Source organism: Elgaria multicarinata, chromosome 22, assembly GCF_023053635.1.
Source record: "Elgaria multicarinata webbii isolate HBS135686 ecotype San Diego chromosome 22, rElgMul1.1.pri, whole genome shotgun sequence".
Lineage (NCBI taxonomy): Eukaryota > Metazoa > Chordata > Lepidosauria > Squamata > Anguidae > Elgaria > Elgaria multicarinata.
Window position 1 is genome coordinate 16,204,659 of NC_086192.1, and position 25,671 is coordinate 16,230,329.

Genomic DNA, 25,671 nt, shown 5'->3' on the forward strand with positions numbered 1-25,671 from the left:
AAAAACAAGAGAAACAAGGAGTAAAACAGCAAACATATCAGGGGCAGTCCAAAGTAAACTAGCGTGTTCTCTTAAAAGCCTGCAATAATGGGGCTTGGCAGAGCCCAGATGGCAACTCATGTCAGAGGTGTGGGGCCACTGCAGAGAAGACCCCGTCTCGGGTTTTGTCAGCCACGTAACTGTGAAAAGGACCTCTCTTGCTGACGTTAAAATGCAGGCAGGCTGATATGGGTGAAGGTGGTCCTTCAGGGAAAGGGAAACTATTTAAGGCTGCAAGGGTCCAAACCAGGACTACAACCCCATCACCCACAACCAGCTGAACTTGCTGATGCTGAGCTTAACCAAAAGAGGAGACGTAGCATCAAGCCACGACCATTTGGAGGGATGAATAGGGACCCCAGAAAGGGCTTCCACCCTACTTCTCAACGGGAACCGTATTTACACCTGCCTCCCCAACAACCTGGCAGCCTCCAGGTGGTGTTGAACTACAGCTCCCATCATCCTCAGCCCAACAGGACTGGAGATGAAAGGAATTGTCAACCAACACGGCTGGGTCAGGGATGGCGGCATTAAAGGAGGCTGTGGAAAGGCAACGCGTGAGCTCTTGTTTGGTTCCGTGTTATATGAAGGGAGCCGTGGGCCACGGGTCAGCGGCTGAACAGCTGCTTTGCACATAGGAGGTGCCAACTTCAATCCCCGGCATCTCCTGGCAGGTGATTGTACAGAGCCTGGAAGGCAGAGCAGCAACGCTCAGATTTGTTCCCGGGCCTTTTCCCCCTTCCATGCTGGATCTCATCCTCAACCGAACAATTGGCCCTCTATAAAATGGCTGATGCCTTTCCTGGATTTTAGTAGCCATTTCACATTTTATGGGAAAGAGGACCCCCTCCCTGTTGTTGTTGTTTTTAATATTAGTTTACTTTTAAGGCGAGAACCCTGCCAAGGCAGCAGATTAAAAACGGTACAAAACCAACACAATAAAAATGCAACAAGTAAATATTTGATAAACATTCTGTCCAGACAGAAACCCCCAACAGAACCTGCGGCCCACAGTTTAGGGGAAGATCCACCCAACCGGGTGGTGCTTCGGCGCTTTCCCAAAGACCTACCAAGAAGGAGTCTGATGGGGCCCCACGCCACCCCTCGGAAGCTGATACTAGAGGTGCGGGGCCACCACTGACAAGGCCCTCATATGCACCCTTGGGCAGTTGCGGCTGGCGGCTTCCGCACCTTTAGAGAGCTCCTTTAGGGTTCTGTCTGGTTCCGACTGAAACCCGGAGCGGATTCATCGCCCCACGGACCTCGGAGCCGCCAGCCTCCACTGCCGCCTCTTCCCTCAGAAGAGAGCCAGGCTCCTGCCCAGAGATGCGTCCTTCTTGCAACCTACCCACAAAGAAAGCGCTAAACTTGGAAACAGACTTCCCTCTCCGTGGGCGGATGAGGTCTTCTGCCTCGCTGCTGGCTCCGTCACGTTCCGGGCTCTGATCCCTTTGCTCTGGAACCCAAGAGGAGGAGGGCAGCTCCTTGCTCGAGATGGAAATATTGTCGTGAGGAACACCCAAGGCTTCCTTGGGCTCTGCTAGCAAAGCTGGCACGTCGTCCTCTGAATCTGGAGCCGGTAAGGAGTCCAAAAGGGGTGAGGCGGCCCGCTTTTCTGCCCAGTCCGGAAGGGGTGAGATGGCCCGCTTTTCCGCCCAGTCTGGAAGGGGTGAGGCGGCCCGCTTTTCCGCCCAGTCCGGAAGGGGTGAGATGGTGTCCGCCTGGAGTAGAGGCCACCAAGATGACTGAGGCCCAAACTTCCCTAAACCCCTTGGCGGTAAAAAGCCAGAGGCCGCAGTGACCTGGGGGTACGTCCCGACTTTGAGGCTTGCTTTGGTGCCAGGCTGAAGGGAACCGCGGGGAACGGGTCGTGTGTCGCGGCAAGGTTCCGTCTGGGTCCAAACGTTCATTGTGGACACCTGATCGGTGCTGACACTCCCCTGCCGTGACATGGGTGAGACCCCAGGTGAGCCCCGCTGGGAAACCTCGGGCCTGGGAGGGAGGGACCGCCTCCGGGCCTCCTCCAGTTCTTGATGGAGGAGGCACCTGTACTCGGATTCACTCTCTGGATGGAAAGCTGGTCTGTAGAGGGCCGGAACGTTTGGCTGCATGGAGCCTTGGGGACTGAGGAGAGATTCGGACCAGGGGGAGGGATCTTCCAGTAAGGAGACCCTGTGGCTACAGGAGGTCCTCCTTGCCTCAGGCTCCCCGGGGATGGATCTCCTGTGGGACGCTTCAGGCCCTGTTTGGAGGGAGCTTCTCCTCTGCTCAGCCTCCTTTCGAGCCTTCATGGCTTCCATCTCTTGGTGAAGTAGACACCGGTACTCCGATTCGCTTTCCGGGTGGGAAGCCGGCCTGAAGCTCGCCTGGGTCATCTCAGGCCTTGTTTGGTGGGAGCCCCTCCTCCCATCCAGCTCTTGGGGAGGGGGGCTCCTGCGGGTCGGGTCGGGCCGGGCTTGGAGGGAGCTCCTTCTCCGTCCGGTCTCCGTGGAGAGCGAGAGTTTACGGGCCGCCTCCATCGCTTGGTGGAGAGGGCACCTGTAATCCGCTTCGCTCTCCAACGGGAAAGGGGGCTTATAGCTCGCATTCGTCTCCAACTGAGGAGACAGCCTGATGGCGTCGGGTGGGGGGGACGTCTTGGCCCTGGTCTCCACGGCGGTCGATGTCCACACCTCTACCTGAGGTGAGCCACTCTTTGGGAGGAAGGAGACCCGGTAGGCAGGCTCCGTCTGCGTCCATTCATTCTTCGGGTTGGGAACGTGCTTGAGGAGGTGTTTCTTTGGTGGCTGACCGGGGTCCCGCTGCCCCGATTCAGATGGGGGCGGAGGCGACGTCTTGGGCACTTGCAGGGAATCCCTCCTCACGGCAGGCATTTGGGTCGCTTCGTCCCGGGGGTTGACAACAGGCCGAGCATAATATCTGGCCGCCGGCTGAGGGGAGTCACTCGGTGCCAGGGAGATGGGGACGTTCTTCCTCTCCATTTGGGATTTCCCTGGATTCGGTTCCGTTTCTGCCGCAGGCCGGGGTCTCTGGTACATCTCTTCCCGTTGTGAATTCAAGCACTGTTGCATTGCCATGAGCATGTGGCTGCTGGTCATGCTGAATTGCCCTGGGTGGATGGAGTATCTTCCGCACCGGTAGTCCACCACTGCCTGAGGCGAGACGCTCCGGTCCGCCGGCCTCCCTCGTTGGGGAGAACTCCCGTAGAGAAGGTCGCTTTCCCCCTGCGGCGGAACATTCTGGCAGACCTGGCACCCCGGCCTCAAGGGAGGGCTCTGCGAGAGATCACTTCCTCGTCGGGGCGAGGCCCTCTGGCCAGCGTCGCTTCCTCTCGGGGGACAGGCATTCCGCAACAGGTCGTCAGGCTGCCGGAGGGTAGGATGGAGGTTGGCCCCTCTCGGAGGAGACGTTCTCCGGGGAGCCTCACTCCCTCTCTGGGGAGAAGCTGGCCCCTGGGAGAGCTCGCTCCCTCTCCGCGAAGAAGGGTCCGGAGAAAGAGAGCTTCTGCGAGGAGCCTCGCTCACGCTCCCTCGCTGGGGCGAAGCACCCTGGGAGAGCTCGCTCCCTCTCCGCGAAGAAGGGTCTGGAGAAAGAGAGCTTCTGCGAGGAGCCTCACTCACGCTCCCTCGCTGGGGCGAAGCGCCCTGGGAGAGCTCGCTCCCTCTCCGCGAAGAAGGGTCTGGAGAAAGCGAGCTTCTGTGGGGAGCCTCGCTCACGCTCCCTCGCTGGGGCGAAGCGCCCTGGGAGAGCTCACTTCCTCTTCGGGCCGAAGCGCTTCGGGCGATGTCATTTCCTCTCTGGGGTGAGGCGGTTCGGGAGAACTCGGCGGGTCTCTGGGAGGAGGGAGGAGCCCCCGGGGGGCAGCTTGCTCGATGGGGCTGGCTGCCGGGGGGCCATGCTTGCTGAGGTGAATGGCCTGGCTGGAGCAACGGACTCGGATAGGGACCGTAAGCTACTTTGATTGGAATCGTACGGGACATCTCGCTTGCAGGCTGCCCTGGCCTGACTGACAGGGGCTCTTTCTCGTTAGAATTCATAATCTGACCCGTTCCTGCCGGGTTCTCCTCCTGCAAGGTCGCGCTAGCCCCGCTGGTCCTGAGAGCGGGTCACCTTTGCCCTTCATAAATCTCCCGGTGGTTCTAATAGTATTTCAGTGGGCCCTTGCATTTCCTAAGCTCTTCACTGGCCTGGCAAGATCATAAAGCTGTGATGTCATTCAGTTAGACTGTGATGTCATCACCCCCTACCACACACACACACACACGCTGCACACCTGCCCAAAGGCAATTCAGCTGGCACCTCTCACCTGAGTAGTGCTTTTGATTTTGCAAAGGGCCGTGTTCCTTCCTTTCTTTCTCCAACGCCGCACATGCTTTCCTTTTTAAAAGCAAAAAGGCACAAAGCATCTTGTAAGGTTAAAAATAAAAAGGCATCGTGAAATTGAGGAGGGGGGACGCAAGGAACGATAACGATGTTAAACAGTATCAGTCAAAACACTAAAACAACAAATCAAACCTAACAGGTACAACATAACCTCCTCGTAATGTTTACAGGGCTCGTTTACGCAGAGGTTCAGCCATGATGGCAGCCAGGCCTATGCTGTTTTTGCAAGCTTCTTGTGTAGTATGTTTTATCATTCCAGAAGATGACACAGGGCAGATAAGCAGCCAAAAGAGACTCAGGTGGTAACGTGCCGGCTGCTATAATTCATCATTAAAATCAATGATAGGCTACCTTTCATCGTAGAAGTCAACAAGGCACTTTACAAGAGAAAACTGATACACTAAAAAAAGACTGTAAAAGATAAAACAAAATTCAATAAAGTGGCAGCAAAAATGAGCTGGTTTTTCAACAAGTTGCAATTTGCTGTCGAAATTCACCCAGCTAGCAGCAAAAATAGGGCACTTCGTCTTACTCTAAAGGAAAATTTGGCGCTTTTTCATTGCCACATCTGTGAACTTCGGTGCCAAATTTGACAGTGTGGCAGCCGTAGGAGGAAGGTACGGCCCCCCGACCCACAAAATTTCCCCACCCCTGGTTTAACTGCCCACCCTGAGCACATGCAAAATGGTGGCATCCTCAAGAGATATGGATGAACACGTCGCTTACATTTTCTCTCGCATTTGAATTTTTTAAAATTTAGTTCTGTCCAAATTTCTACAATGAATTTTGCAAATTTTGGTAAATTCCTTTTTTGCTGTTTAACGTTTTTTTTATTTTCAAAACAAAACCAACTTAAACAAACACAATACCAAAAAGAAAAAAGAAAAGAAAGAAAAAACAAAACAAAAAAAATATACAAAGTTAAAGAAAACACATAACATTTAAATTGACTTCCGATTTTCTCCACCGGCCAAATATATAACCCTATTTTTTCTTAATCGACCATTACAAAAATCCCAATTCCCTTCTTTCTTTCTTTTATCTTAATTTTTTCTTCTCAATCATTGTATCCACAGATAAATAACTCATTTTTTTTCTTGTCCTTGCAAAAAAAGTCTATAAATTCTTGTAGAATTCACACCAACCGGGCACGCTCCAGATGTATTGGGACAATAACGCTAATTATTCCCTGGGCTGCTGGCCAAAATACCAGGAATATCTAGGGGGGAAACAAAGGTTCTCTTGAATCAGGATGTATTATAACATTTGTCAGTCAGCCTGAGGAGCAGAAGAATCATAGAATAGTAGAGTTGGAAGGGGCATCTAAGGCCATCAAGTCCAACCCCCTGCCCCATGCAGGAATCTACCTTAAAGCATCCCTGACAAATGGTTGTCCAGCTGCCTCTTGAAGGCCTCTAGTGAGGGAGAGCCCACCACCTCCCTAGGTCATTGGTTCCATTGTCATACTGCTCTAACAGTCAGGAAGTTTTTCCTGATGTCCAGCTGGAATCTGGCTTCCTGTAGAGAAGAACTTGAGAAAAGTCCTGAGTCAGGATCAGTCCAACACCGGCCCACCAGACGCCTACGGCAAGCCCCTGCGTTGGGCACAAAAGCAACACCCGTGCTTCTGAAATGGGAGGTTCCACTGAACCGTCACAGCTCTCCTTTCTGGATTGGTTTCTCTAATCCAGGCTGGACTGCTGTAATGTGCTGCCTGTGGGACTGCCTTTGAAGGCGGTCCAGAAACTTCAGCTGGTGCAGAATGCGGCCGCCTGAGCACTGGTGGGAGCGAAGCCATGAGATCGTAGGATGCCTTATACTGTGCCAGTGGCAGTGGTGATTTGTTGGTGTGTTTCTGAGCCCAATTTAAAGTGCTGGTTTGGACCTTTAAAGCCTTAAACCAGGGGTTCCCAATTAGCTAAGTACTGGGGACCCCTTGTTTTTTCAAATGCCAAGCCATGGACCCCCTAACTTTTGAAAATTTTGTTATCTCTATGGTAGTTACCTGTGTGAAGCTTGCCCAACTATGGATCTTGGAGATGTTCATAACGTTATTTTTAAATTGTGTTTGGCCTCTTCTGTTTATTCATTTTTAAAGATGTGTAAGTCATCTTTTAGAGTAAACATTCCCATCGGGGTTGGACTTGATGGCGTTATAGGTCCCTTCCAACTCTACTATTCTATGATTCTATGAAAGCGGCAGACAACAAAATTTAAAGCCGTCAAACTTGGTAACATAATAAGAACAAGAATGATAAAGTCAAAATTAACAGTTACAGCCAGACAGTGCCATGAATGGCACTGTCTGGCTGTAACTGTTAATTTTGACTTTATCATTCTACCAGTAGAATCCCAACTCAATCCTAGGCCAAGGTAAACAGGTAAACCTGAGGGATATCAATTGCAATGGAGTTCCACATGTGGGGGGCTGCTACCGAAAAGGCTCCATCCCGCCCACCTGCCTAATTGCTCCAATCCTCCAGGCCTTTTGAATGCCTTCAATCTGTGGTCCCCAACCTGCCCCCCCCCTTCAGGGGCTATGGAGTGCAAGTCCCATCATCCCCAATCAATGTGCCAAATGGTCTGCTGGCTTTGGACTGTGAGCCCCTTGGGGACAGGACTAATAACATTTCGCCTGAGAGACCTTTGGACCGAGAGGGAAAGAAAGAAAGACTGAGTTTATTTTGCTTGCCCAGGAGAAGCTATTGCCTGGCAAAGGAGGAAGCTTTCTGCACATGTTCAGGAACACAATCGCCTGCATGATCCCTGCTCCCATCAGTGAAAAGACACCTTGGGTCTGAGTTCTGGTTAGCCCCCAACTCAGGTGGAAAACTATTTGTCTTTATGTGACGCCACTTTTCGAGCGCGTTCATCTTATCGCAGGAAAGCGGGGGGGGGGGAGGCCTAAACTATGGAATTCTCTCTGTACGACACATTCTCTCCTTACAACAACCCCACGAGGTAGACCAGTACGGTTGGGTCTCCATACCTGGGCAGGAGAGAGCAAGGAGGAGGTGGTGGTGGTGCAGACGACAGGCTAATTCCGTTCCCAGCCCTCCTTTTGCAGGATGGTTTTGTTTTTCCAGGCTGGAGGGTGGGAGGACGTGCACTCTGCACATGTTCAGAAGCTTGAGATGCCAAGGCGGCAGCGGCGGCGGCAGGAGCCCCGCCCTCTCTGCCTTAGCAAGCGAGTGGAGGAGCTGTTCGGGGGTGCCTTAAAAGCTCTGCCCCCACCGCGCGCCCCGTCTTTCCGCCTCGCCCACCGCTCCCTCCGCGGCGGCGGCGGCCCCTTTAAGAGCGTCCGGGGCGCCCCCTGGCGGCCGGCGCCGCCGCTGCAGGTGCAGGTGCCGGATCGCGCTGCTCCAGGTGCGGCCGCGCCGTCCGCCTCGCTCCGCAGCATGGAGCGCGATCGGGGCCCGCGGGGCTCGGCGGCGGTGGACCTGGGCTTCGGGGCGCTCAGCACCGCCCAGCTCCGCGCCCTCATGCGGGACGAGACGTGGCTCGAGCGCATCGTCAAGCTGAGCAGGAAGGTAATTCCTGGATCGGGGCCGCGGAGGGCAGGGGATCGGGCCCTGGCGGGGAGGGGGCCGGCAGGGAGGCAGGGAGGGAGGGGGCCGCATCCTGCCTCCAAACAGGGGCCCCGCTGGCCCGCCTGCCTCGGAGGGTCCAAGCCCTGAAACCCCTCCCCCCCTAAAAATGCACGGGATCCAAAGGGGCCCCGATGCCCCCTCCCCCGGGTGTGCCTCTACCACCTGGGGCTGCGCCCCTCGGACACCCGCGGCAGGCCCCACCGCCTCGGCCAGGGTGGCGGCAGCTGCTCCGGTGCCCACCGTGGGGTGCGGGCGGGGGGCAGCCTGGTGGCGGGGCCAATACAGCCCGGCCCGCGCTGGGTGCCCGGCAGACAATGCCCAGCGCCGCGGGCCTTTTCCGCAGGAGCTCGTGGCTGCTGCCAGGGGCCCAAACACGCCCCCCCCCCCAGGAAGGAAAGAAAGGTGGCACCCTGTGGGCAAGGCAGCCCCTCTCCCGCTGGCCGTGGAAGCCTCGCCTCCTTTTGCCCCCAAACTGGGGGGGAGGGGGTCCGTGGCTTTCAGGGGTCCCTTGCCTATCCATGCATCCTCCTAAAAGGCTGTGAGCGGGACCCCCACCCCCACGTCGAGGACGGATGCCCATCTCGCCCCATAGATGCTCTCCGCCCCCTTTCCTGGGCTGTTTTCGTAGCCTGCTGCTCCCCACCCACCTGTCACTCCGATCCCCCCCTCCCCCAAAACAACCCACCCCCTCACAGCGATCTTTGAACGGGCCCGTCTTTGTCATCTCCATCTCCAGAGAGAGAGGAGGGGTGGGGGTGCTTAGAAAATTCATCCATCCAGCCGGGTGCTGAGCACGGGGCTGTCCGTCCAGGGACAGTGATGGGGTTGGGGGGGCGGGGGGGCGTGTGTGTGTGTGTGTGTGTGTGTGTGTGATGCTGTCAAGGCCTTGACGCCTTTGTCTGGGGGGGGGATCTCAGATCATGCCCCCCTCCCTCCCTCCCTCCTTCCCCAATTCTAGCCTGGTTTGTTTCTTTGCACCCAAAGGAGACCCAGCCTCTTGGGGGTGGGGGTGCAGGGGGGGCTTTGTCTGGCCAAGCGTGCAACATATATTGTCCTGGTTTTGGCGGGGGGGGGGCAGAGGAAGCCTGCCCAGTAATCGCCACCGTGTGTTGTGCAAATGGCGTGTGATTTTGCCTTTTGGACAGCCCTAGAAACAAAGCTCTCCCCCCCCCCCCCGAATCTCATCCAACTAGATTCCTCCCCCTTCCAGGAACGGCCCACCCCTTTCCTTCGCCCCCAACACCTCCACAGCCTCTCTGTTCCCTTGTCTCGCACCCGCCACGTCACGCCTTGTCATCCATCCTCCCCAGAATACGTCGGGTCTGTTTATCTCAGCGAAAGGCACCTTCTCTGCCTCCTTCACAACAGCAGCGGACACGAGATCACCTCTGTTTTGCCCCGGGTTCATCGAACCCCTCCCAGTGGCTCTCTGCCTCCCAGCCTCCTCCGGGTGCGACCCAAACAGAGCCACAAAATAGGCATCAAATTTGCAATATTACCAAAGGTTCTTAAATGAACACCACGGGATGCAAATGTCCCCCTTTTCAGTTTAGAATAATGAGGCGTGTTTCAAGCCAGTAGATCTGTACTTGCTCAGAGGCTTAGTACGGGCAGTAGGCCAGGCAGAAGGGTCCCTTTGCAGCTTCCCATTGGCCCGGTCAAGCACATTCATTCACTGGTGAAGAGAAAAGCCCAGTGTGACAGGTTTTCTGCACAACAGCTCTGTGACTTGCCTGAGCAGTGAGAATGTAGGGTTTCAGAAGCAAGTCCACAATTATTTTTTGTTTGCACTAGTGCCGGTCCTGGGGGTAGGGGGGCATAGAAGGGGGGGGAGTTACTACACTATTCCCCTCCCTGGGATTTGGGCATGGCTTATGCGTCTCAACCCCCAAATACTAGTGTACGCACCATAACAAGGAAAACTGCCCCCTATTAATTCCTATTTGAACTTGAGATGCAGCCATGTTGCAATAACAATTCTGTGTTGACATGGCATGCTGAACGCGTTTTGAGCCTTTTGCAGACATTATCCCGGCCTATCCTTACAACAGCCTTGGAAGGTAGGTTAGTACCTTAGACTCACGTTGCAGAGGGGGCAGCTGAGGCAAAGAGGGGGTTGCTTGCCTGAAAGCCACCGCCTTGACAGTTCATGAGTGTGGGATTTGAACCCAGAACTTTTGAACAACTATTTTGAGACATGTTGCTGCTGCTGCCATTTTTGTTGTTTAATTAGTATCATTTTTTATCTGCCTTCTCCTCCCTCTATCCTGCCACACACACACACAAATATATTAGCTAACTAGCCAGAGAGCAACCCGGAGGTCTTTCTGACAAGAAGCCAAGCCTCCCGTCGAAGTGCCAGAGGGTGGTCTCTCCCCTTCAAGGCCTGCCGTGCCCCTTCTCTGCTAAAGGCCTTCCTTGTTTCCTCTGGCTTCAACTCAGTTTGAAGTCACCAAATGTCATGCAAACATGAATTCATGACTTTCAACTGTATTTTGCAACTCCAGATCAGATCTTTTGGGACGGGGCAGAAAGACGACTCATCAGTCTTATAACAACAATAACAGGATGAAGGTATCCTCCGTGTGCACAGCACTTTATGAAATATAAGACCCCTGCCTTCAGGACCTTGCAGTTATGCAGTCCAGCCAACCAGCCTTCCCCCAAGCCGCTACTTTCCAGGGACTTCAGTGCCCATCAACCCCACCCAGCATAGTCAATGGTTAGCTTTGCTGGGAGTGGTGATCCCAAACAGCTGAAAGGGGCCAAATTGGGGGAGGCCTGCAGGCCCCTTCTCTGCTCCCATCAGGGCAATGAACAGAGGCAGAGAAGGTGGCTGATGAGCAAACAGGTGGCTCGAGTGAGGAAGTCAAGCCGCATATTGCAGGGGGCGGTGCAAAGCCACAAGTCTAACGTGGCAGAGGAAGAAGCACTAGAAATTATTTTTGGAGGTGTTTGTTTTAGCCGATCACCCAGCTGAACAGACACACCGGTTCGGTTTTTCCCGGGGGTTTGGCTACGGCAAAAAAGGCCGACGCGTTTCCATCTGTGCCTGCACTTTCCCTGATGGCCACCTTGCAGGCAGAGCGGCCAACCTCGGCCGCTTCCCTGGATGACCCCCGCCTGAGCCTCAAGCGTGGCGCAGTCTCACCCACCGACCCACCCCCGTCTGTGTCCTTGCAGTTCCAGAACCTGCAGCTGGAGCGGGAGATGCGCCTGGCCTCCAACTACGCCCTGGCCAAGCAGAACCTGGCGCTGCAGCCGCGGCTGGAGAACGGCAAGACCTCGCTGGCCATCAAGTACCAGGAGTTGCGGGAGCTGCGGGAGGCCTGCCGGGACAAGCAGCAGCGCCTGGGTGAGCGGAGCCAGCGTCTCCCCTTCCCAGACTTCCCCCTCCCCTCCCCGCCCCACCCACGAAAGGGAGCCGGGGGCCCGCAGCCGTTAGGCGCTCTATGCAGCAATCGCCGTCTTCGTCTCCTTCGCCGTGGAGTTTTCTACGGTTTACACATTATGAGTGAATGAGAGGTGTGTGCCTGGGACACCCAATGGATGCACATACCTGGGCGTCCTGATGGAGCTCTGGATCCCCAGCGCATGTGCCAATGTAGGAAGGGCTGTGCTGGATCAGGCCGGCGGCCTCTCTCGTCCAGCCTTCCCAGGGCCGGGCCGGCCCTGCCATTTGGCAGTGTGAAGCAGTCGCCTCAGGTGGCAGATACTAGGGGGGTGGCAGCAAGGCGTTGGAGGAGAGAGCCAGGGGCCAGGTGGCATCTCTGCACCGCCTAACGTAGCTTGTTGTCTTCAGGCGCAGCAGAGGACGCTGTAGTGACATCCGTGCTGAAGACAGGTTCATTTGCCAGCTCATTTGGCATTTGCACCTCTTGCACTAGGCCTCAGACAGCAAAGTGTCTTTGGCGTGCAACAGCTCCCTCCCGCCCGTGTCCCCCAGCAGCTGGTGTACAGAGGCCTACTGTCTCCGATACAGAGGGCAGCATATAGCCCTGAGGACCAGTAGCCATGCCTTGGTGGCCTTCATGAGTTTGTCTAAACCCCTTTTCAAGCCACTCTGGCCCAGATCGGAGCCACAGAGCCCTCGGCTGTTTTTTGCCCCTGAAGCTCTTGCCATGCTCAGGAGCACTGCTGTCTGCCTCCCAGGACTGAGTCTTGTTATTCAAACCCCCACCCCAGTGAACATTGTCCTCCCGTTCCTTTCCATGCAGGCATAGCTGGAGAGGAATGCTTCGAAACTCTCTCCTTTCCTTCACGTCTCTTCCCCACTGCTCAAGCTTGGTCTGGTTTCTGGGTCCATATTCTCTGTCCTGTTTTGCCCACCAGCCCCTCTTTCCAGGGGATGATTCTGTTCAGCCATATCCTGCCGCTGCCCACTGACCAGGAGGCATCGAGAGCAGGGTGGCGGGTTACAAACCAGGACAGAGCTCAGAGCGGTCGGTGAAACTAGGTTACACAAAAAGTCCCGGAATGAAGAAAGCTAGCAGGTCAGGGAAAGTTAATGCTGAAGCAGCTACTGTCTGCCCAACAGGAGCCTGTATGGCAAAGTGGACCCCCGAGAATGCGGTGAAGCGGCTGCAGGTGGACCTGGATGGCGTGGAGACAAAGGTGGAGGTGAGTCCGTGGCGGGGCAGAGAGGTGGGGGGCTTCCAAGAAGAATCCTTTCCCCACATAGTGAGACATGAGAAAGGCTGGCTGCAACAGTAGGCATAGCTGGGTTGAAGAAAAAGCCAAGGAAGCCATGATTTAGGGCTTCGCGTTAGCTGCTGCTGCTTTTTAAAGAATTAGTCTATCTTCCATAGCAATGCACTATAAGGTCTTAGTTGTAATATAACAGAATCAGGTATAATTAAACCAACACAATTAATTGCAAACTGGAGCAAAATGAAATACCGTATTTCTTCGATTCTAAGACGCCATCGATTGTAAGACGCACACTAATTTCAGTACCACCAACAGAAAAAAAAGCTTTGATTCTAAGAAATAATAAACGCACCCGCGATTCTAAGACGCACCCCGTTTTTAGAGATGTTTCTATGGGGGGAAAAGTGTGTCTTAGAATTGAAGAAATACGATATGAACACACACACACACACACACACACACACACACACACACACACACACACAAAGTCACTGAAGCGCAAGGAGATGCCACAGTAGCATGAGGCCCGTAAACAAACCAGGAAGGGATTAAGAAACGCCTACAGTTAAAAGTAACCCAGTCAATGTTTAGTTATTGCTCAGAAAGGATGTCTCCAACAATGAAAAAGCCTCTGTACGCCTTTAGTTAAGTTAAGCCTTTCATTAGATTGGATTTTTGGCAGCAGGAAAGTGGATTCTCTGAAAATGCTCGCAAATTCCCAAACTTGTGTTCACACTGGGAAAAAAGACATGGTGGGTTTTTTGGTTTTTTTTTTTAAAAAATGTGCCTTTTTTAAATTGCGGATTTCTTAAAATGCACATATTTACATTTTACTCGATGGAGGGGAGAGTGCATATTTTCAGCATGCTTTTGCTTTGGAAAAGATGCATTTTCCCCGTTCATCCAAAACAAGAAAAGCACACCGACCAATGCAGAGATGAACTTCGGAGTGGTGTTTGGAGAATCTGTCCAATCCCCAAAATCACTTGATCGCCCGTCCTTACTGCCTCCCAGTTAGGAAAAATACAGGGCAGGTTGAGAGGGATAGAAAGAGACCCAGAAAGCTGCCTGAATCGTGGGGGGTGGGGTGGATTTTGCCGATGCCCGTCGCTGAAATGTTTCCGGTGCGCCAGCAACCCCTAATGGGCTTTCCCCTGTTCACTCCCTGCACCCACAGGAGCAAATGGAGCAATTCCTCTGCTGGGATCTTCCCATCGAGACCTTTGTGGAGTCCTTCCAACACAGCCGGATGCTCTCACACCTCCGCCGCACCCAGCTGGAGAAACTGCAGGAGATTCTCAAGCTGGAGAAGGAAAAGACGCCCGACAAGCCCAGCCCGGGCGCCGAGAAGCAGCCGGCCACCTCCCCGGAGCTTCGTCCCGTCCCGCCAACCTTGGTGCAAGCAGCACCAGTACAGAACGGGCCGCCTCCTCCCAAGGTTTTCCAGCTGCGCCTGGCGCCGGCCTTCCTGATCCCCTCGGAAGCTGTCCTGCCCCTCCCGGTGGCCCCCGGCCCCCAGAAGTGCTGCCTGCCCACCCTGGCCGCCTCGCACCCCACGGCTCCCTTTGTGAGCAAACCCTTGAGCCTCATTGGACACATCCACCTGCCACAAGCCCACCTGCCTCACCAGCAGAAGAAGAAGGAGCCGCCACACCGGTAGCCGCCAGGGGGCCGGCTGGACCTTTGGACCGGAGCCTCTGACGCTTGGCTAAGGTGTGCAAGAGGCAGCCCACCGAAGACCCCCACTCTCCCAGGCGTGCTGGGGGCTGGGGGGCTGGGGAGAGGGGCAAAGAGCCCTGTTCTCTCCGGCTGCCACGACTCACCTGATTTAGACCCACCCTCCCTCCCTCTACCCTCGGCAGCCTGGCTGGGCCTATAAAATGTGACTGTAAGTATAGGTGGCAGAGACTGGGGTGGGTGGGGGAAGCACCCCCACTTTCCAATTTTAGAAACAAGGGAAGTCTACTTAGTTTCATTCCTCCTCCCCACCCCCCTGCCCAGTTCTGTTTTGGAAGCCTGCAGTCATAACGCATCCATTCTACTCCCTCAAGAGAGAGCCAGAGTACATGTATAAAAACAACAACCCTGCAGGCTGCCTGTCACTTTTTCAGATGCTGGATTTCCACACGCGCCACCAGTCAGCCGCTTCCCCCCCCCCCCCGCCGCCGCCACCACTGGACAGCCTGCAAGCCAATTTCCCCTACAGCACAAGTGACTCCATTTTGGTAGAAAGCAGAAAGGCCGCAGAAAGTGGGGTACAGCCAGAAGAGCACATTTTGAGGGGAGGGAAAGGAGGGGCAGGCAGGCAGATGTGGTGTTTGGGGAGGGGTGGGGTTTTGGAGCTAGAAGCTCAATCTCTCTTCCCCCCACACATCGTTCGGTTTGTCTGTGACGAGTGGAGATGGGGGGGTGTTCCATGATTGGGGTGGGAGGGAGGGGGTGCTGTTTGGGGCGGGGGGCAGGGGGGTTGAGGTTGCAAAGCACACAGGGTAGAACATTTGAGCCCAAAGTTTCGCCACGGCTAGAGAATGGGTTTTGTACCAGCATTGGCACACGGTCTCGACAGGGTATGCATGACAGGACAGCCCCAGCCCCAGACTCCCTCGAGGGAGGGGGAGCTTCCTGGAAGAGGGGAGAAAACTGGGGGATGGTGTGGGGACGCGGGGGGCGGGGGAACGCTTTCCAGCAAACTTTAATCTGACTTGAATGGTCTTGCACAATTTCAGTTATAAATATCGGGGAGAATCGAATGGAAAAGAAAGATATTCTCCTAATACAAATCCTTCCTCCCAGCAATGAGAGAATGCTTTTGGACTCTGGTGGGGGTTGAGGGGGGAGGGGAACCACTTGGTCAAAATTCGCCATGGTTATATCCCATTGAAATCAATGGCAGGGCCGTGTGGCTTTAAAACATGGATTGCTTTTTTAAAAAATGCCCCCAGAGGAGTTTGCCCATTGCCTCTCTGAATGAGCCCCTGATTGGCTTTGCCTCTCTCCAGTCAGCCTTCCTGGTGAAGGGAAATGGCTCGTTCCTGTCCTTGCACCGGCTTGGGGTGGGGGGTTCTCTCTGTCACTCCCAATGGAAAGATCAAGTGGGAGCCCTCCCTTCCCTCAGGGCAGGACAAGGGAATAAACTCTGTTTGCCTTTAGTTTAGTTTTGTTTTTTGTTTTTTTTAATTGTTTTAAAAATAATATTTTTTTAATCTATAAAATGTGCATTCAAATGTTGGACGTCGCCGCGGTTTGCATGCCTGCAGCAAGATTTCAATTCAGCTCTCTAGCACAGATTTCCCCAAGCTGGGGGCCTCCAGCGGTGTTGGACTACAATTCCTAGCATCCCCCAGCCTGTGGTCCAAGGCAGGTGAAGTGCCCCAGATTGGGGGGAGGCTGCTCTTGCAGGCTGAGCCTGTCAGGCTATGATGCACTCATCCAGTTTGGAGAAGGACAGCTGAGCTAGAGGGTGTAACCGTTGCACCCCTGGCTGCATCACTCCCAATGGGGGAAGAGCCTGTGAGCGGCAGGGGAAGGGGGGCATGGCCGTGGGCTGGCCCAGGCTTGCCCACATGGTGGGGGAAGTGTCTCCCCTCTTCAGTGGGGCATGATGTTCCTGCAACTGAACCCGCTGTGGACGGGAACGGGAACTCCATTTCCTGGGGTGAACGTGTACCAGGAGGGGACGTGTAGGGCATCTCCCCAAATCCATGGCTGTAGGACCCTGTCGTAACAGCCCCCTCCCTTCCCTAAAAGGTGGGACCATTTCCAATCTCTGCTCCAGTCCTTGCTGGGAGTTACGGAGGGGGCTTTGGGATCAAGGCAACAGGCTCTGCACATGCTCAGAGGCACTACCAGTGTTTCTTATATCCCAGAGCCGAACGCAGATGCCGTTGCTCCACCTGGTGAGATGACTCTGGTCCAAATCAAATCCCGGGCACCCCCTGGTCTGTGCCCTACACTGGTACGTGTTATGATCCCAATTCCCTCCGTGGCCTTCTCGGTTCCCCCCTTTAAAGTCTGCATTCGGTGAGTCCTGACAATTTCCTGTAAAGACCAGCTGCCGAATCCAATGGCTGGAACCTGGGTGCATGTGTGATCATTCAGGCCAACGCAACCTGATCCGGAGTCACTCCACACACCCACACACACACCCCTAGCTGGTAGAGAGCTGAATTGAAACGCTGCACCGATTCACATGGAGAAGGCCAAAATCGTAATTCCTCCGATCAGTGGAGGCAGTGGGGTGGGGTATCCACTCTGAGTTTCAGTCAGAACCAGTCTGGACTCCAAAGGGACTTTGGAGCTCAGACTGGTTCCGACTTAAATCCAGAGCGGATGCCCCACTGACATCGGAGTCACCAGCCTCCACTGTTTGCACCTGAATTCGGCCTGGACAGCAAGAAATTCAACACCCCTGCTAGACACACTTGCCTGGGAGTAAGCCCCCCCCACCCCCGAAAAGCATTAGCTGCAGTGTTTAAGGACATCTGTAGCTACCCTTTTCGAAAGGCAATTATATCAACAATTTTTCCTACAAAAACTGGTCAGGCAACTTTTTAACGTATGCAGTTCCCCAATTTTAACATTTTACAAGCTGTTTCCTTTTTCCTCTGTTAAGTCCAGCAGCATCAGTAATTAATAGAAGGGTACAAGAGCCCTGTTGGATCTGTCAGACAGAAGTTCAGATCTAGTCCCTCAGCCAATAAGATGCTTCTAGAAAGTCCACTAGTGAGACGTCCCGCACTGGTTGCTCCTCAGTAACTTACTCACAGATACGCTGCCTCTAAAGCTGGAAGTTCTGTTTTTAAGCTATCGCAGCTAACAGCCGGACGACAGACGTCTCATTCACAAATTTGCCTCTACTCTCAGTGGGTTGGAAATAATGGGGATGAGGGCATTGCATTAGGAGAATATCAATCCCAACATTTACAAGGACATTTGAGTTATTAACATTTTGCTTGGAAATTCCTAAATTCGTTTCCGCTCCCAAGGAAAAAAGAGAAGGGGGAGAAGGGCCATTGCTCAATTTTATGTCGATTCATTTAAATGCATGCAAATTTAAAGTCGCTAGCTTTCTAGCATTGACGCTGAGTTGTTGTTTTTGATGGCTAGGGGTTTTTGGTTTCATTTTTTTTAAAAAAAAACAAAAAAACTCTGATGACCTGGTTTGAAAATTTGTAGGTGGCTGCATTTAAGGTTTTTCTGTGTGGATGGCAGTGGGGCCCGACAGGTATGAAAAAGCAAATCAAAACACCCCACCCACCCCAAAAAGACCTGAGTTTCCCAAGCAAGGCTGGAAGCTGGTCTCTTGGAATGTAAATTTGCCAATTCAATTTTGTCTTCAAGAATTTAAGGGACTTGAGGAGGAGGGAGAGAGGTTTCCAGAAAATCTCCCTACCTCTGAAACTCCAGCTGGCTCCCTCCCCCGTTACGTAACGCACAAGCCAGAACTCTTTCTTTTGGGACTTCGCTGCAAAACTCGGACACGTGTGTGTGTGTGTGGACGGGGCCTTTCCCGGAGTAATTCAATCCCCGCAGTGCCGTGGCCGTTTCAAGGTAGACCTCATGCTGTCTTTGTGAACGTTTTCTTTTTCCATGTAACTTTTTTGAAAACATAAGTGTGGAAACGTAAGTGTGGAATATATATATATATACATATATATATGTGTGTATATATAATTCTTTGGAATAAATTTAAGTGATACGTTTCTGTATGTGGCATTTTCAAAAGTAGATTTCATCCTTCTGAAGGTGGGGAAATGTACGGTGTTCTTGAAGAAAAAAGAATGATTTAATAATATTGCTCCAAATTCCTGCACTCTCGTTTTGGGTGCAATCTTATGCATACTTAGACAACAGCAGCAGAAGTCCTACAATGCCCAGAATTGTAAAAGTCCTACAACGCCCAGAATTTCCCAACCGGAGTTCTAGGACTTTTTTTCTTTCCTTATCTGAACACGCATAAGATTGCAGCCTTAGTTGTATTTTCAGAAAGTAGCCATGAATGTGGCTGCATCTCTCTTTATGACAATCTTCACTAACTTGTATCCTCTGGATATGTTGGACTGCAACTTCCATCAGCATAGGCAAGGGTCAGGGGTGATGGGTGTTGTAGTGCAAAAGATCTGGAGGGCAGAAGTTGGGAAGTGCTGCTTTATGCCCACATTCATTCTTGAACTTGTCATTGAAGGCCTGCTAACATGGGCTGTCTTTCATAGAATCATAGAACAGCAGAGTTGGAAGGGGCCTACAGGGCCATCGAGTCCAACCCCCTGCTCAATGTAAGAATCCACCCTACAGCATCCCTGACAGATGGTTGTCCAGCTGCCTCTTGAAGGCCTCGAGTGTGGGAGTTTGCCACTTTCTTTAGTGCAAGGTGTGTTGGTTGCTAAGCAAGCAGTTAGGGCTGAGGGGAGACAGCAGATTAGAGCAACAGCTGATGATGTTGCTGACAATGCATCAGCAAATCCTATCAGGGCAGAGCAGAGAGACAAACAGACCGGGCTTCTACAGCACCACCATGCCTGGCCACGGTGCTTGACCGATAAGATGAACAAAAGGAAGGTGGTCTCTGCTGCAAGGAACTTACAACTGGAATGTATTTTGATGTGCAGCCCGTCCTATCGCTGGGGCTCAGAGCAGGTCACAGAATTATTGAATCTATCATTATTATCAGATATTTATAGATAAAAATGTAACCACCACAAATGCTGTTAAACTATACTGCCATTCTTTCGCTTTTCTTTTTTCATTTTTGCAATTTAATCTTGATTATATACCAAAACAGTCCTTTACTTCTGTGCTGTGAATTTTACACGCAGCCCCATCCACCTCACTGACATCTGAAGTGACTATCGGAGGATGAAAATCCAGAAAAACAGAGAAAGTCAGGTTATTTTAAGATTGGGGGTTGAGCAGTTCGTACATGCTCAGAGGCAGCCTTTCCCAGCAGAGGGGAGGGGACACTCTATATGTTATGAAAGACACTTTGCCCAGAGATCTTTATTTCCCCTTAAAAGCAGTGACACTTTACTGGGGAAAGCCCTCTGCACGTGCTGATAGCCCAGGGAAGTAAAGTCATCAACTTTGGAAGCCAGTGTTGATGTCTTTACTCTTCTGCATTATTAGCCAGCTTTTAGGTCTTGGGGCTGAAGAGCCCTGACTTTAGTTATGCATGAATCACTACCCCCAAGTCCCTTTCTACACCTAAGGATTATCCCAGGGAAATGGAGGAATTATCACTGCTTGCTCCCAGGATCCCCTGTGTGTCATTTGCTTGCACAGGGACGATCCCGGGGTAAATGGCTGGTGTAGACATGCCCCAAGCCTTTGTATGGTCTACAACGAGAGACCGAAACAGGAAGATGTGCCGCCCCTTTAAGAGCCACAGCACTGCCCTCTGCTGGTCAGGGCTGGCGCTGCCAGTTCAGGTGTAGATCCAGATGGGAGGGCTGCTGGGCTGTTCATAAACATTCCAACTGCAGAAGGGGCAATCATATGATGTTGACAATTCAGCTGTTATGAAGGATGTGGAAGACCAGGCTGGGTGCATTCAAAATCGTGCAGGCACACAACCAGGTGGCCTCGCTGGAGGGATTTAAGGAGGGGATGAGAGAGGAAAGGAGGGGCCAGAGAGAAAAGAGGTTTGAGGGAGAATCCCACATTGGCCCTGAGGTGTCAAGGAGACGCAAAGCATCAGCAAACTTGGGCTACCAGCCTTAGGCTACCATTTCCTAAAGAACTTGCCAGTCTATCCCAAGTCCTCCCTTGGTGGCCAGAAGCCAACTGACAACCAAGATTGTGCAGACCACCCTGCGAACGGAACGTGGAGGGCGGTGTATGACTGGTGTAACTAAATCAATAAACCAAGAGGAAAGCTGGGCCCCGGCGCTGTTTAGCTCTCCTGCCAGGTATCCATTCCACACGGGCTTGGGAAATGGGGGCGGCTGCCCTGGCAGCCGGGAGGAAACAGGAACAGAACGTCAAATCGTATCAACGTTTGCAACACCAATCCTGGCCTCTTGCAAACCTAAAAGAGGCAGCTGGCGGTGAGTCCCCTTGGCTCAGCCGCCCGTGCTGTTTGGGGGAAGCACAAGGCAAAATATGGCGATGTGCTCGGAGTCAGACAAACACCCGTCTGCTTCCGGGAGGGAGGGCTTCGGAACGCACTGCCAACAAAAACATGAAATGTGTCTTTCATTGACAACAACCGGAGGGAAACAGAAGCCAACCATCACTGTAGACAAACAAATGCCCGAGATGGATGTAGTGCAACTTAAGAAACATACCCCCTACACACACACACACACACACACACACACACAAACACACACCTTATCGATCTCATTTCTAGGTCACCTTTTAAGGGTTGAAGCTTCTCAAGGCAGCATTCAAGATAAAAACCACATGAAGATACATTTTTTAAAAAAATCCTCATCCTAAAGGGGAAATTCCCCAAGGAAGAAACTACCTCTGAAGATTCAACATTCCTTTTGGGATTCAAAAGTTTGAAGTTAGTAGGAAGACAGATCCTTCCCAAATTCAAGACCTCTCTCTCTGTGTCTGTCTGTTTCTCTTTCTGCTAGAAGGATCAGGCCTGTACATACTTTTGATTGGGTTTCTGACAATTTCCCTTGGAAACAAAGACCAAAGATGTTCAATTCATCTCTCAGCCTTTATTTGTTGAAAGTTTACATGTCAGATTTCATGTTTTCTTAACAGTGGCTTATATATCCACATGGGAGTGGCCATCTCTTGCGGGAGGGCCGTGACCCGAGAGAGCGAGGCACGGGCGGCGAAGAGGCCGGCTGGGTCCCCCTTTCTTGCAAGAATGCAGAATTATGGTAACAGTTTGCAGGATGGTAATTCCACCTTCCCCAAGCCGGCACCCTCCTGGTGTGTTGAACTGCAACTCCCATCATTCCCAGCCAGCATGACTGATGGGAGTTGCAATCCAAAACATCTGGAGCACTCCAGGTTGGGGGAAGGCTGCCTCAGAGCATTCAAAGACTTCCACGCGCACGCTCAGTGATCTTTGCAACATCCCTGCATGGTAGGACAACAGTACCCACATATTACACCCAGGAAGGGGATTAGGCGAAGGCTGCTTTAACGTTCGGGGCGGCTAGCCCCTTATTCATGCATGGCAGGCTTCCCCAGCCTGGCTGGGGATGATGGGAGTTGTAGTGCAACACATCCGGCTGGAGCCAGGCTAGGGAAGATTGGCCTGTTGGCCGTTGCATGCACGCGACCTCCTGAAGAGCAGCAAAACGCGGCATTCAGCGGAGACCACGGCAGGGGCATAATCCACCAGAGAAGTGAATGACTTAGAGCAGGGGTGGGCTGCAGGTCCCCTCCCTCCGAGCTTAGAGCAACCCAGAGCTTTTTTGAAGGGGGGAAAGGGTGTCCGCATCAGCTCCTGTGTCCAGACTGAGCGGGGCACGGAAGCACAGCACCGCCTGGCCCCGAATTCCCGGCGTCTCCCACATCAGAAACCAAGCCGGGAGACTGTAGCCAGTGGAGCTGGCTGGATCCTGTCCTCCCAGACGCCTCCAGGGACAGGCTGTTTTGCTCATGTACTGGCTGCTCAGAAACTGCTGATGGGAAGGGGCCCCTCTTAACTCGCCCCCCCCCCCCAGTTGCTTAGGTTTGATGGAGAGAGAGGGAGAGAGAGAGAGAGATCTGCTCCTCATTTGCCAGTGGGTAGCCCTTGGTTACAAGCAGCAGCCACTGTCTCTGGGATGCCAGCCGGGCTCTGCGATTGGCGGAGAGGACCAGCCAGACTCTCCATCTTGCTGACGGGCCACCCGTTGCCTTGGCAACAGCAGCATCCAGATCCTCCTGCGAAAGGCGAAGGAGGGAGGGAGGGAGCAGCCCTCTCCTCACGAGCCCCGGCGACCGCAAGAGCGTTTCGCCCAACCAAGAGCCAAGCAGCCCGACGGCTACGAGCGGGGGGGGGGGGGGGCACAGAGAACGCCTAGCCACGCATGGACGCAGCAGCGCCACGTATCTCCTGGCGGGCCTCTCGGATCAAGCAGCGAAAGGACTGGGAGGGAGCAGCAGCAAAATACCTGGGGCCAGTTCAGCTGCAAAAAACCTTTGTTGGTCCCCATTTGCCTCTCTGTAGCAGGGCTTCATGCTTAGCTGTGCATTAACAAGGACGTCTTTGAACATGTGCAGAGTGCTTTCCCCCATTACCACGCCAGCCGCCATGTCATCCAGCCCAGGATGTAAGGGCACGGCTTCCAGAGAGAGATATTTGAAATTAACTGAGGCGAGCTCACGGGTAACCAGGGGCCAAAGGTCTGCTGGCTGCCGAATGCAGAGAACGGCCCACAGAGCAGAGGTGCCGTTGGCTTGGGCAAGTGAACCAAGCCACGTAGTACAAGCAAGGTCAGAACCAATCTAGGCCCAGCTGACCTTTCAACGTTGAGGGCTCCTCGGCCTGTCGGAGCAGGAAAAAAACTTGCTTCCAGGGATTCACCTCTGTAAATTCGGATGTTGATATTTGGACTCTTATCGAGGCACGTTTCAGGGCTGGTCCTAGAGTCGAAACAGGAGTTGGAACCTCACAGCCGGCAACAGAGATGGAGCACGCTCTTCCGCACGGCCTTGGGGCATGGAGGGGAGGCAGCAACCCCTTGGGGGCAGATGTGGCTCCAAAGGGGAAATGCAGCAGACGGCTGGGCTGCCGGGCAAGGAGTTCGTTTAGGGAGAACGCATTAAAATTCTCCACATTCCCCATGTTGCGGCTGCTGCGGTTTTCTTTCTGTGCTTCTGGACGCTTTGCCCGCCAGGCTCCTGCGTAGCCTACGGGCCGCTCTTCCCCTCCCACGGCTCCCCAGTGGGGCTTCCCTGCCCCTGAATTCAGCTGGGCGGCTCCTGCGGTGCCCTTTCCCAGGGCGAACCCAGGCCGCGTCTCCAGCGCACGGGTGCCCTCCGCAGCCCCATGTGGGAAGAGCAGCCCAGCTCTCGAAAACAAAGGAGGATTTCAACACCCGAGCGGGTGCTGCTGCGTTGGACCAACCAGGGCTTGGGGCGTTTCCTCTTCCTCGCTCTCAGCTGGCTCCAGCTCTGCAGGGAGTTATGGGAATGGTAAACAGAGGCGCCTCTCTTTCTTCCCAATGCTGTCGGAAAACTCACTTTTCACACAAAGCCCTGGCTGAATCGCTCCACCGGCCCCACCATCTTCATCCGCTTCAGTGACAGCTGCCCATGTGTCATCACAGTTGCTCACCTACACCCGTGGTGACCCCGGCCTCGCTGCCTGCCCCGCAGCCTCCTAAATAACCCTGCAGCAGGAGTAGCTGAGGTTTGCCTGCTTTTTGTCGTACAGAGGAACCCAAGAAGCCGGGCAAGGAGGCCAGCAAATGTTCAGGCGCAAAGGTCTCAGCCCAGCGGGGTTCAGGCTAAGGCAGGTGAAGGTCAAGAAGGTCAATACACAAGCAGGCGGTCAGATGCGTTAACACAATCCAGAAGAGTCAAGAAGGAGTCCAAGGGTCCGTAGCGCGGAGCAACAAGGTCCAGGAGGCCAGGTAGGAGGCGCAGGGGGCAGAAGAACGGCGTTGGCTCCAACCCTGGCTAGGCAGACCCTGAAGGCTTTTAACACCGACCCCTGCTGAGCCCCACCCAGGGCTCAGCTGCAGCACATTAGAGCTCTCTGGTCAAAGCCCTACTCATGAAGAGGCCTTCCTTGCAAGGGAGCACTCCTTTTCATGGGAGCCTCTTGGCCTGATGCTCGAGGAGAGGACACTCCTGGAGGCCAGGGGGTAGCTCAGCCTCTGCCTCAGAGGCAAACTCCCCTCCCCCTGATGGGGATGGACCTGCAGCCACCTCCCCAAGGAATCAGGCTCCTCCTGGTCTGCTGACAGTAATTGCTCTTGAGGTGCCCTTGGTTTCCTTCAGAGGGGTCGTGACACTTTTGAGAGCACAGCCTCAAACCGGCGGCGCCAATGGGAGGAAGGGCGAGGCCAGCGAGGGGGCATCGCGCGGCGATGGATCAGAGAGTGAAAGGAAGGTATGTTTCCAGGGCTATTCAGGGTCAGGCTAATCTTACGTGTTGGGAGTAAGCCTAGAAGGAGAGGAGGAAGCGGAGGAGGGAAACTGAGTGATGGCAGGAGGAAGCCGCCCTGTAAACAAATCAGCTCAGACTCTAGCTAGGAGGGGGAAAGATTGGGGAGAATCAAAATGGACAGTGCAAAGCAAGGATGGCTGAGCGGTCTGGGAGAAGAAATCTCTCCCTCCTCTAACAGCCAGCTGGGTGGGGAGGAAGAGGAGAAAAAGGGAGAGGTGGGGTTGGCAGAAAGAGTGAAAGAAAAGGGGTGACCTCACCCAGTATTGATTCTGTCCCCTGTCCTCCCCACACATCCACCCACCCCTACAGATGAAGACAGAAAAAGAGTTTCCCCACCTGTGAAGTACCTTCACCCCAAATGACACATCCCACAAGCACCTCACAGTGAAGGACAAAGGTTTAAGAGCACCACTCGGAAGAACCAGATGCCGGTTCTAACCTCATTCTTTGGATTTTTATATATTAAAATAAAGTTCACACACACATTATTTGTTGGTGCATCCATACAGATCAAGTCATCATCCCCACACCGTTGCATTGCAAAGTGCACAACCTGGAAGGGCGAGGCCTACACAGCCTGCCCCATCCCAAAAAATTATTATATATAAAGAGGCGGCTGTCTGGGCAGTAGTACCACCATACGTCACCGCAAACTGTGCAGGTGAGAAGGTCTCCTCTCCTTCGATACCTAGTGAGGCATCCTTTGAGAAAAGTAAAAGCTTTGCTGGCAATGTCCAAGTTCTGCTCTTCCGTGTTCCGTAGCAGCTTTGGGCTTCGATGGAGAGCAAAGTCCCAGCAACAGGGCCGCCCAGCCTGGACAAAGGCAGCAAACCCCACTTCTAGGAGAGGAGAAGAAACCTGACGTCCTCCCTCCCATCACACACAGAGAATGGGAGGACTTCAGGCAAGCGAGGTGGCAAACGACCCTGACAAATACCAATT

General features: G+C 53.5%; 1 protein-coding gene across 1 annotated transcript; it reads left to right on the forward strand.

The window, feature by feature from the left end:
- The first annotated feature begins 7,556 nt into the window (after positions 1-7,556).
- Positions 7,557-14,322, forward strand: VPS37D (VPS37D subunit of ESCRT-I). The gene is made up of 4 exons (XM_063146813.1): positions 7,557-7,952; positions 11,196-11,367; positions 12,550-12,632; positions 13,840-14,322. Exons 1-4 carry the CDS (start codon positions 7,557-7,559, stop codon positions 14,320-14,322), a joined length of 1,134 nt encoding a protein of 377 aa, XP_063002883.1.
- Positions 14,323-25,671: the final 11,349 nt, after the last annotated feature.